This window comes from Rana temporaria, chromosome 4 (genome assembly GCF_905171775.1).
Source record: "Rana temporaria chromosome 4, aRanTem1.1, whole genome shotgun sequence".
NCBI classification, from domain to species: domain Eukaryota; kingdom Metazoa; phylum Chordata; class Amphibia; order Anura; family Ranidae; genus Rana; species Rana temporaria.
Genome location: NC_053492.1, coordinates 39,338,281 through 39,350,813, shown reverse-complemented (window position 1 = coordinate 39,350,813; position 12,533 = coordinate 39,338,281). Strand labels below are relative to the sequence as shown.

Genomic DNA, 12,533 nt, shown 5'->3' with positions numbered 1-12,533 from the left:
TGGGAAAATGGGAGAGCGACATTGGTAAAAAAATTGATAAAACACAAATGATAGGTGCAGTTTATAACCATGCTGCGGATATTACCACCATAGAAGCAAACTATAAATGTATGGTGCGATGGCACATGACCCCATCAAGAATGAATAAGATCCACCCTAGAAATTCAGAGCTATGTTGGAGAAACTGTAAACAAAAAGGAACAACGATACATATATGGTGGGACTGCCCGAGAATGCAGGAATTTTGGAAAGAAATTTTGAAATACATCGTAGAAATAACAGGAGAAACGATTCTATGTAGCCCGCTGACCTGTTTGTTTCACGGAACTGAAAAAACAAAAAAACAATATGGAACAACTCTGGTCCCAGTGTTGTTTAAACGCAGCTAAGGCTCTGATCCCTAAAAATTGGTTACACCCAAAGAGGCCATCAATTAAAGAATGGATAGAAAGGGGTGGAATATATAGAAGAGATGGAGTATCTTGCATGCAGAGGAGTCAGGAGAAGAGGACAAAAACAGGATGGTTTGGGAAAAGTGGAAAGTGTTCAAATCCACAGAGAAGTTCGTCCAGGGAATGATAGAAACAGAGAGCTGAGAGATCGCGGAGAGGATTGCATGGCACACAGATCCGGGGGGGGGGGGGGGGGGGAGGGAAAAGGGGGGGAGAAAAAAGGGGGGGGGAAAAAAAAAAAAAAAAAAAAAAAAAAAAAAAAAAAAAAAGAGGGATTAATTAATATAAGCTAATTATGATACGCTATCAAAGAATGTAGTCAGATTCGTCAAGCGGGAAAATATTAACTTAACAGCTTAAAAATGTAAAATTCGTAATGTCAAAAAAAACAAAAAAAAAAAAAACAAAACCCACGAATGATGCGAAGCCGCAAGAGAGATGCTAAGGGCGGGCGAACCGTGAGCTAGCCTCTCGGCTATATGTGAGCAGAGTCTGACGTGAAAAAAAAAAAAAAAAAAAAAAAAAAATAAAAAAATAATTAGATGTGGAAGGAACTGCGAGTGAATAAATAATGAAATCCAATGGATAAAAGTGCCTGACTGGCCGCACAGTGTACATGGGATAATAATCCTTTTTTAAAAAATATGTGTCATAAATCCTTAAAGTGCTTGATGAAAAACAAGTGCAAAGTGCTAATAATTAAAACAATAATAGCAGTGAATGAAAGCTCCAGCTCTCCTGGAAAGTAGTGGTTAATTACTAATTAGCAAACACATGCAGGAAAAAGCAACAACTGAAAAGAAGTCCAAAAATGCAAGTGTCCTAAAAACCTAAACGGTTCAATCATAAAACTGTTGTTTTTCTGTGCAATGAAAAAGATATAATAATATAATAATAAAATAAAAAATAAAATATAAAATAAAAAAATAAAAAAATCATAAATAATAGTCCAAAAACAGATAGTACAATATCACTGCAGGATTAGTGATAGTGAATAAAACTATATCCAGTGCACAATCAAGTGATAATGAAAATATTAAAAATAAAGTCCAAAGTGCAAAGTGCATCTGTGCTCCATTCAACAATTCAGATGATCAGTGGTTAATTCAGTGAAGACTTGTTACATTGTGCTCATTCAATGAAGACTTGTTACATTGTGCTCATATGTCTGTGAATCAAACCAGCCCGATTTTCCTCAGTGTGGGGATTATTTTTACCAGCCTCTTACCTTCTTGAGGCTTTTACCAAGCCTGTAACAGGAGCTGCTCTGCAGTCACATAAATACAATCCAGGATCCAAAGACGGCTCACACTCCTCCCCATTCAGGCTCTCAAAAAGAAACACAGGAATGCCTCCATAGCATAAAACCACAGGATATCAGTTTAATAAAGAAAAACAAATACACTCACAAACATTGCTGTGTTAAACAGCGTGTGTACAATCGAGTGTCACCGCTCTGCGGCCGCAAAGCAGGTGACTTCACCAGCAAGCCCTCTGTGTCCTCCTCACGCGTATCGCGACAGCCCTACGTCGCTTAATCATAGGATAGAGGGCAGCTGGTGTGGACATGATTTTTATAGCGCCGGCATCACAAGTAAAGAGCTATGCAATTAGATAGCAATCATAAAATAAAAGTACATCTACATCATTGCGATCAATCTAGACATATAGTGTTTCTACAGTGATGTTAGATAAAATATGAATATATATAAAAAAACACATAATTCAGACACAGCGATCCTCTGAGTTAAGTGCTCCCTCTAGTGGTAGAGAAGGAATAGTATAAGTAAGATATAGGTGGACTGTTAAATGTCGCCACCTGCTGGAAATGTAAGGTGCATATTTCAAATGCCCAGCCATCCACCTCATTGTCGTGCTGAACATTTAGATTAATCCAATTATATTCAGAGAGACAGAACATAATAAGAAAAAAGGCAGTGCGGAACCCAGGTAGGCAATCTTCTACTAATTTATGAAATAATTCATAAGTGTAAAAACCCTGATCAAGGCTAAAATATATGTGGTGGGGAGATATAAAGCCACAATAAAATAAAATTAAAATGAATAATCCAATGTAAAAAACCCCTTATGTGGCAATATTAACCATAAAGTGACTCATATGTATAAAACAATGGCCAAGGCTAATAAATATATGGTAAAAAATTCCAGAGCCACAATAAGAAATATAATAAGGAATAAATGTTAAAAATGTCAATATAAAATGGCAATAAAAAGGAAAATCCAATACTGTAAGACCAATACATGGTTGCGCTAATCAAATAACCAGGACCAGTAAATAAGTACGGTGATGTAACCCTAAAACCACAGCAGTACCTATTTAAAATTATTGGTAAAATAATTATAAAATCACTAGTAAAAGAATCAGGCAAATAGGTAGTTAAAAGTTGGATATAAAACAATTCAAATCAAACTCGACATTGTGCCCCTGTGGCGTGAGGTGCATAACTCGTGTATCCAACGAGATTCTGCCTGACTAATTTTCTGCACTTTATTGTCTCCTCTCCAATGCGGTTTGTATTTCTCTATACCCACACCATCAATGACGAGGGGTCTCTATTGTGGCACTGGTCATAGTGGCGGGATAGACTATGCTTGGGGAACCCATTGATTATGTTTTGTGTGTGTTCCCGAAGTCTTTTCCGCAATTTCCTTTTTGTTCTGCCCACATATTGAATCTTGCATGGACATTCCAACAAGTACACTACCCCCTCCGTCTCACAGGAGATAAATTCTTTGATTTATATTGTTTCCCTGTAAAACAGGAATTGAAAGTCTCTTTCTTCTTTTTGCTCTCTTTGGTGCGTTTGCAAGTAAAGCATTTTTTACACGGATAGTACCCTTTCTCATTAAAAAATGAAAAACTTTTTTCTCTGGTGGATCTAGTACGTTTTTAGCAATAATATCTCTCAGCGTTGGGGCCCTCCTATATGTGAATAGGGGTTTTTCAGGAAGTACCTGTGCCAAATGTCGGTCGGCCTTCACAATATGCCAATATTTTTTTACAGATCGCCTCTATTTGCTTGTGTTGTACACTATAATCCATTATTAATGGTATTTTTCCAGTGAAGGAGCTGTTTCTCACAGAGTCCTGGATCAGCGTGTCTCTATCCAAAGTGACTACATCTTTGATTTTTTTCTCAATAAAATCTGGTTTGTAACCTTTTTCTATAAATCTTTTGCCAATAAAATCAGCCTGTTCCAGGAATACGTTGGTTTTCGTACAGTTTCTCCTCAATCTCAAGAGCTGACCCTTCGGTATATTCTCTAACCAGGGATTGTGGTGGCAGCTGTCCAGAGGCAGATAACTATTTCTGTCCACAGTTTTAAAATGAGTTTGAGTTACTAGTTTCGTCCCTTCTTTAGTAATCTCAAGGTCCAGAAAGTTGATTTTTTCATCACTCAGCTCCCAGGTTAATTTAATATTCTTGTCATTTGAGTTAAGATAAAAACCGAAGTCAATAAGACTCTCCTTATCCCCATCCCATATAATTAAAATATCATCAATAAAACGCCTGTATAAAAGTAACTGCTGTGGTTTCCTATTATATAAAACCTCTGCTTCCCACTCTGCCATGTAGAGATTCGCAACACTTGGTGCATATTTTGCGCCCATGGCAATTCCACAAATTTGCTTGTAATACTCATGCCCGTACCAAAAATAATTATGATCCAAACTATATTCCAAACAAATAGAGATAAACTTTTTTTGTGCATTTTTTAAGTCACTTAAAGTGTTCAGTGCCCAATTGGTGGCCTGTACTGCTTCCTTGTGGTTGATGATTGTGTAAAGTGATGATACATCTGCAGTAGCCAAATACACTGTATTTCCATCTAGTGAGATAGTATCTAATAGCTGAATCAAGTGTTTTGTGTCTCGGAGATAGGATTCAGTTTTTTTCACTAAGGGTTGTAGGAACCAGTCTATGTATTCTCCTATTCTCGCACCTACGGAATTTATTCCATTCACAATGGGTCTTCCTGGAGGTTCATCTCTTGATTTGTGTATTTTTGGGAGTGTGTACAGAACTGGGATTTTGCATCCTACAGGTTGTAAATATTTCGCTTCTTTCTTGTTTAGTAGGTCTTTCTTGGTCCCTCTTTCTACAAGTTTCGCTAGATCATCTTTATACCGGATTATGGGGTTCCCTGGCAGTTTTAAATATGTTGTGTTATCACTCAATTGGCGATCAATCTCCTTTTTGTAGGCCACTTTGGACTGGACAACAATAGCCCCCCCCTTATCGGCTGGTCTTACAACTACATCATTTCTTTCTTCTAATTTTCGTATGCCATTCTTAATGTCCCCTGGATCAGATATTCTCTTGATTTTCATGTCATACAAGTCTTTTAGTACCATCCGTCTGAAGGCTTCAATATGTCCATCATTACTTATGGGCGGCTTGAAAACTGATTTATTTCTAAGATTACTGTATACAACATCTGTTTCTTCAGTAATATTTCTGGTTATACCTTCTCCAGGTTTATTCATCATATATTTCTTTATGTGGAGACTTCTTGCAAATTTATTAATGTCCACATATGCATCAAACTTATTGAAGTTTTTCTTTGGGGCATATTTCAGGCCTTGTATGACATGAAAATCAAGAAAATCAAGAGAATATCTGATCCAGGGGACATTAAGAATGGCATACGAAAATTAGAAGAAAGAAATGATGTAGTTGTAAGACCAGCCGATAAGGGGGGGGCTATTGTTGTCCAGTCCAAAGTGGCCTACAAAAAGGAGATTGATCGCCAATTGAGTGATAACACAACATATTTAAAACTGCCAGGGAACCCCATAATCCGGTATAAAGATGATCTAGCGAAACTTGTAGAAAGAGGGACCAAGAAAGACCTACTAAACAAGAAAGAAGCGAAATATTGACAACCTGTAGGATGCAAAATCCCAGTTCTGTACACACTCCCAAAAATACACAAATCAAGAGATGAACCTCCAGGAAGACCCATTGTGAATGGAATAAATTCCGTAGGTGCGAGAATAGGAGAATACATAGACTGGTTCCTACAACCCTTAGTGAAAAAAAACCGAATCCTATCTCCGAGACACAAAACACTTGATTCAGCTATTAGATACTATCTCACTAGATGGAAATACAGTGTATTTGGCTACTGCAGATGTATCATCACTTTACACAATCATCAACCACAAGGAAGCAGTACAGGCCACCAATTGGGCACTGAACACTTTAAGTGACTTAAAAAATGCACAAAAAAAGTTTATCTCTATTTGTTTGGAATATAGTTTGGATCATAATTATTTTTGGTACGGGCATGAGTATTACAAGCAAATTTGTGGAATTGCCATGGGCGCAAAATATGCACCAAGTGTTGCGAATCTCTACATGGCAGAGTGGGAAGCAGAGGTTTTATATAATAGGAAACCACAGCAGTTACTTTTATACAGGCGTTTTATTGATGATATTTTAATTATATGGGATGGGGATAAGGAGAGTCTTATTGACTTCGGTTTTTATCTTAACTCAAATGACAAGAATATTAAATTAACCTGGGAGCTGAGTGATGAAAAAATCAACTTTCTGGACCTTGAGATTACTAAAGAAGGGACGAAACTAGTAACTCAAACTCATTTTAAAACTGTGGACAGAAATAGTTATCTGCCTCTGGACAGCTGCCACCACAATCCCTGGTTAGAGAATATACCGAAGGGTCAGCTCTTGAGATTGAGGAGAAACTGTACGAAAACCAACGTATTCCTGGAACAGGCTGATTTTATTGGCAAAAGATTTATAGAAAAAGGTTACAAACCAGATTTTATTGAGAAAAAAATCAAAGATGTAGTCACTTTGGATAGAGACACGCTGATCCAGGACTCTGTGAGAAACAGCTCCTTCACTGGAAAAATACCATTAATAATGGATTATAGTGTACAACACAAGCAAATAGAGGCGATCTGTAAAAAATATTGGCATATTGTGAAGGCCGACCGACATTTGGCACAGGTACTTCCTGAAAAACCCCTATTCACATATAGGAGGGCCCCAACGCTGAGAGATATTATTGCTAAAAACGTACTAGATCCACCAGAGAAAAAAAGTTTTTCATTTTTTAATGAGAAAGGGTACTATCCGTGTAAAAAATGCTTTACTTGCAAACGCACCAAAGAGAGCAAAAAGAAGAAAGAGACTTTCAATTCCTGTTTTACAGGGAAACAATATAAAATCAAAGAATTTATCTCCTGTGAGACGGAGGGGGTAGTGTACTTGTTGGAATGTCCATGCAAGATTCAATATGTGGGCAGAACAAAAAGGAAATTGCGGAAAAGACTTCGGGAACACACACAAAACATAATCAATGGGTTCCCCAAGCATAGTCTATCCCGCCACTATGACCAGTGCCACAATAGAGACCCCTCGTCATTGATGGTGTGGGGGATAGAGAAATACAAACCGCATTGGAGAGGAGACAATAAAGTGCAGAAAATTAGTCAGGCAGAATCTCGTTGGATACACGAGTTATGCACCCTCACGCCACAGGGGCACAATGTCGAGTTTGATTTGAATTGTTTTATATCCAACTTTTAACTACCTATTTGCCTGATTCTTTTACTAGTGATTTTATAATTATTTTACCAATAATTTTAAATAGGTACTGCTGTGGTTTTAGGGTTACATCACCGTACTTATTTACTGGTCCTGGTTATTTGATTAGCGCAACCATGTATTGGTCTTACAGTATTGGATTTTCCTTTTTATTGCCATTTTATATTGACATTTTTAACATTTATTCCTTATTATATTTCTTATTGTGGCTCTGGAATTTTTTACCATATATTTATTAGCCTTGGCCATTGTTTTATACATATGAGTCACTTTATGGTTAATATTGCCACATAAGGGGTTTTTTACATTGGATTATTCATTTTAATTTTATTTTATTGTGGCTTTATATCTCCCCACCACATATATTTTAGCCTTGATCAGGGTTTTTACACTTATGAATTATTTCATAAATTAGTAGAAGATTGCCTACCTGGGTTCCGCACTGCCTTTTTTCTTATTATGTTCTGTCTCTCTGAATATAATTGGATTAATCTAAATGTTCAGCACGACAATGAGGTGGATGGCTGGGCATTTGAAATATGCACCTTACATTTCCAGCAGGTGGCGACATTTAACAGTCCACCTATATCTTACTTATACTATTCCTTCCTCCTACCACTAGAGGGAGCACTTAACTCAGAGGATCGCTGTGTCTGAATTATGTGTTTTTTTATATATATTCATATTTTATCTAACATCACTGTAGAAACACTATATGTCTAGATTGATCGCAATGATGTAGATGTACTTTTATTTTATGATTGCTATCTAATTGCATAGCTCTTTACTTGTGATGCCGGCGCTATAAAAATCATGTCCACACCAGCTGCCCTCTATCCTATGATTAAGCGACGTAGGGCTGTCGCGATACGCGTGAGGAGGACACAGAGGGCTTGCTGGTGAAGTCACCTGCTTTGCGGCCGCAGAGCGGTGACACTCGATTGTACACACGCTGTTTAACACAGCAATGTTTGTGAGTGTATTTGTTTTTCTTTATTAAACTGATATCCTGTGGTTTTATGCTATGGAGGCATTCCTGTGTTTCTTTTTGAGAGCCTGAATGGGGAGGAGTGTGAGCCGTCTTTGGATCCTGGATTGTATTTATGTGACTGCAGAGCAGCTCCTGTTACAGGCTTGGTAAAAGCCTCAAGAAGGTAAGAGGCTGGTAAAAATAATCCCCACACTGAGGAAAATCGGGCTGGTTTGATTCACAGACATATGAGCACAATGTAACAAGTCTTCATTGAATGAGCACAATGTAACAAGTCTTCACTGAATTAACCACTGATCATCTGAATTGTTGAATGGAGCACAGATGCACTTTGCACTTTGGACTTTATTTTTAATATTTTCATTATCACTTGATTGTGCACTGGATATAGTTTTATTCACTATCACTAATCCTGCAGTGATATTGTACTATCTGTTTTTGGACTATTATTTATGATTTTTTTATTTTTTTATTTTATATTTTATTTTTTATTTTATTATTATATTATTATATCTTTTTCATTGCACAGAAAAACAACAGTTTTATGATTGAACCGTTTAGGTTTTTAGGACACTTGCATTTTTGGACTTCTTTTCAGTTGTTGCTTTTTCCTGCATGTGTTTGCTAATTAGTAATTAACCACTACTTTCCAGGAGAGCTGGAGCTTTCATTCACTGCTATTATTGTTTTAATTATTAGCACTTTGCACTTGTTTTTCATCAAGCACTTTAAGGATTTATGACACATATTTTTTAAAAAAGGATTATTATCCCATGTACACTGTGCGGCCAGTCAGGCACTTTTATCCATTGGATTTCATTATTTATTCACTCGCAGTTCCTTCCACATCTAATTATTGATGTTGGATGGTATTCTTTGGGCATAGACCTCGAGTGTTACACATTTTTACCCCAGTAGAGGACGGACTCACTCTCATACTTTAGGAATCATTGTTTAGAATATTTTATTGTTTTAAATTATTGTCGGTTTTTAGTATTTGCAAGCGCCACTACATTTGCCCATCAATTGTCGCCACTGTGCCATGCCAAATGCAGCCACTGTGCCATCAATTGTCGCCACCGTGTCATGCCATTGTCGCCACTGTGCCCATCAATTGTTGCCACTGTGCCATGCCAAACACAGCCACTATGCCATCAATTGTTGCCACTGTGCCATGCCATTTTCGCCACTGTGCCCATCAATTGTCGCCACTGTGCCATGCCATTTTCGCCAATGTGCCATGCCATTGTCGCCACTGTGCCCATCAATCACTGTGCCCATCAGTTGTCGCCACTGTGCCATTCCATTGTCGCCACTGTGCCCATCAATTGCCGCCAGTTTTCCCCTAAAATGCCGCCAGATTGTCCCCCCCCGCCTGGCACTTACCTTTCTCGGTCGGCCATCCTCAGGTCCTCCTTCACGATCCCTCGAAGTAGTCCCGCCCTCGATGTCGCTTCAGCCAATCAGCTTACCGGTAACCAAAACCGGTGAACCTGATTGGCTGAGACGCCTATCAGTGTTAACCAGGGAATGCACACCCCGTGCGTCCCCTGGTTAACTATTTGGAAGCCAATTACAGCCCTCAGGCTCAGGCTCAATACCTTCAAGCTTCACCTCTGGTGACCGGCTGGGTTCCTAGCTTGGCACACAAGGCTGCTCAACAAGCGTCACCTGACTTGATCACTGCCTGAAGTGTCCCGATTCTCCACCATGCCCGCTCGGAATACTGCTTTGGTACTTGCTTCAGTTACTCAGTGTGGTCCCTGGTAAAGATGATTTGCCCCTTAGTGGTGACAGCTTCCCTTCTACCTCCGACCACGACAGGTTCTCCGGCCAGCAGAACCGTCACTTTTGGTTGGACCGCAAGCCGCAGTCCCAACCCTGCACTGCCCTTTTACTTCTGGATAGGCCCTAAAATGGCCTGGCAGCCAAATGCTTTCAAGATAGGCCCAGACACACGTCCACCCAGATGGCAGTCCGGGTGGCACAGAACCATATGTGTGTGCAGCCTGTTGCATTAGGGTGTGCACCTGAAAGCTCAAAAACACGGTACAGAACTCTCACTGTGTTCATTCAGAAAGTGAAGGGGCCAGTAAATGACATTACCCCTTCCCCCACTCATCCTGAAATATCGTCTATGTATGCCCACTGCAGTATCCAATGGAAGATGTAGGAAGCCAGACATGCTGTGGGAGGGGACACCGGGCAGCAGGGGGACTCTGCACTGCAGGGAGTGATTAGGGTGTGCCTGGGCACACCTGGCACACCCTGTGCGCACGCCTATGCACAGAACACAGATCACCTGACCTCTCCCGAATATATAGGTTCTCCCAGCAGGCCAAACGGATTAAAAAAAAACCCTGCCCATTGGCTGAGATAACCCATATACCCATAACCTGACCTTGGGATGCCCACCTCATATCTAGTACCACCAAGTTCCCGGCCACCTAGTGATAGAAGAGGAAATGTGCAACAAGGCTAAATCAATACATCTCTATCAATTGACCATGATGACTAAATTTGTGAGGAGCTCCCTGATTAAAACCCAGGGTGCTACAGTTTAAAAGCTGCAGTGTGCAGGATCCCTTGCTTTTTCAACTGTTTTGATTATCCTAACTGCAAAGTATAGAGACACTGGCCTCTAAAAATTATTGTTTGAAGAGGAGGTAAAAAGAAATCAAAAACATTCAACCCAAAAACTATAGGTAAATGGCTATCTTAAAAAGAAGCTATTACCTTCTATCAAAATTCTAATCCTTATCCAACCATATTGGATTGGGCTAATCTAAGGGCTGTTGGTCATGTAGACACAAACACGCATTCCAAAGATGACCTGAAATTTCTCTGTAGGTACCTAACATGCACATGTCATATATCCCATGATGTTTCTCAATATATGATTAATTTTTGTTGTATCATTTTTATAGCTGTCTGAGGAGTACGGCACCGTGTTTAGCATCAAGCTGGGTCCAGCGAAGATGGTTATCTTATGTGGGTTTGACACCATTAAAGAAGCCCTTATCAACCATGCTGAAGAGTTTTCTGAGAGACCACATGTCTTAACGTCTAGGACATCACTTTCAGATGGTAAATCACAGAATGTTCTTTAAAAAGCCCTACAGTTTAAAATAGGCAGATGGTGCATGTTACATGTTAGAAAGAGCTCCATTCAGGATATAAATATCTTGAATAAAAAAGTTACATTATGCTAGATAATTATTTAAAGCTTAACTCAAGCCCCAACTTTTCATTTAGATTTGGACAGTATTGAGACGGATTTCAGCCTTTGTCAGGTTTTATCTTCCATAAATTAGGTTCCTGCACAGTCTTTCATATTTGTCAGGACCTGGTTCACCTGTTGGTGGCACTAAGCTTCCCAGAGAGGTAGGTTGTAGTTCTGAAGTCTACCAGTGGGTGTCTCCCAGCAGCTTCTAGTAATCAGTCTCCACCTGATGCTGGCTGCTGGGAGGTTATTTAGGTCCTTCTCTGCCATTACATTTTGTGTCATTGTTTTGTCTGTTCTGGCCTCTGCTCCTCTCGTACCTGATTCCAATACTAGTTCCCTCTTCCCACCTGTTTCCTGCATCTCCATTCTTTCCAGTTTATATAGTATATTGTATATAGTCAGTTTTTAGTTAGGCTTCCTGTTATTTAGTTGGGCATTTGGGTTATATGGTTGTGGTTCACTTGTATTTTTAGGTTTGCTGGTGTGTGGATGTCTTTTTGGTTTACTATTAATTTCCTAGGGGTAGATTTCCTCTCACTTCCTGTGGTCTCCCTCTGTTCATAAGTACCTGTCATTTATAACTCTAATGTTCGTAATTTGGGGACTTCCTGCATTTGTTTCTTGCTGGGAGATTTCCATTGCTTCCTGATTTCAAGAGTTATACCTAAACACAACTCCAATCAGATCATGAGAACTATTTTAGTGACAAAGGATTTGTATTTCTGTCCAGTCCTGATATTTTTATAGAGGCTGTCTTAAAGAGGCACCCTGTATACGTCTTTACCATACTGGGAGGGAGGGGGGGTAAGAATGCGGGATAGCAAGACCCATACAGACCCCTAGTTGGAAAGAAAGGCAATACAAAAATAAGAAGAATAAAAAACGTTATTAGTAGTGTTAACATTATAATATCAATAAAGGTGTTCCCATAAGCAAAGAGAATGCCAATACTGTATGTTTTTACACGGAAAAAAAAGAAGGCAAAAAACAAACATAGCAAAGAAAATTTAATAAATTAGGAACAAGAATGGGGGAGAACATATCCTCCATAATGGTGAGACTAGGGATCGTTCGTCGAAATACGAACAAAACGGGTCGTTCACGCCAAATTTGAGTTACGTTTCACAGACCATAATTCACTGCGGCATCGCTGGCTGATGATTGGCCAAGCATGCACTATGACCCACATGCTTGGCCAATCACAGCTTGCAAAAAGCGGAGAGCCATAATTGGCCAAAGCCAGGGTGGCTTTGGCCAATTAT

The 12,533-nt window shown here is 39.3% G+C and overlaps 1 protein-coding gene across 1 annotated transcript in view; it reads left to right on the top strand.

Moving 5' to 3' along the window:
• Window positions 1-12,533, top strand: part of LOC120936142 (cytochrome P450 2B1-like) — a 41,236-nt gene that overhangs the window by 11,530 nt on the left and 17,173 nt on the right. Inside the window, exon 2 of the mRNA XM_040348280.1 lies at window positions 10,973-11,132. Within this exon, the coding sequence (XP_040204214.1) occupies window positions 10,973-11,132 (160 nt within the window). The remainder of the gene's footprint in view (window positions 1-10,972; window positions 11,133-12,533) is intronic.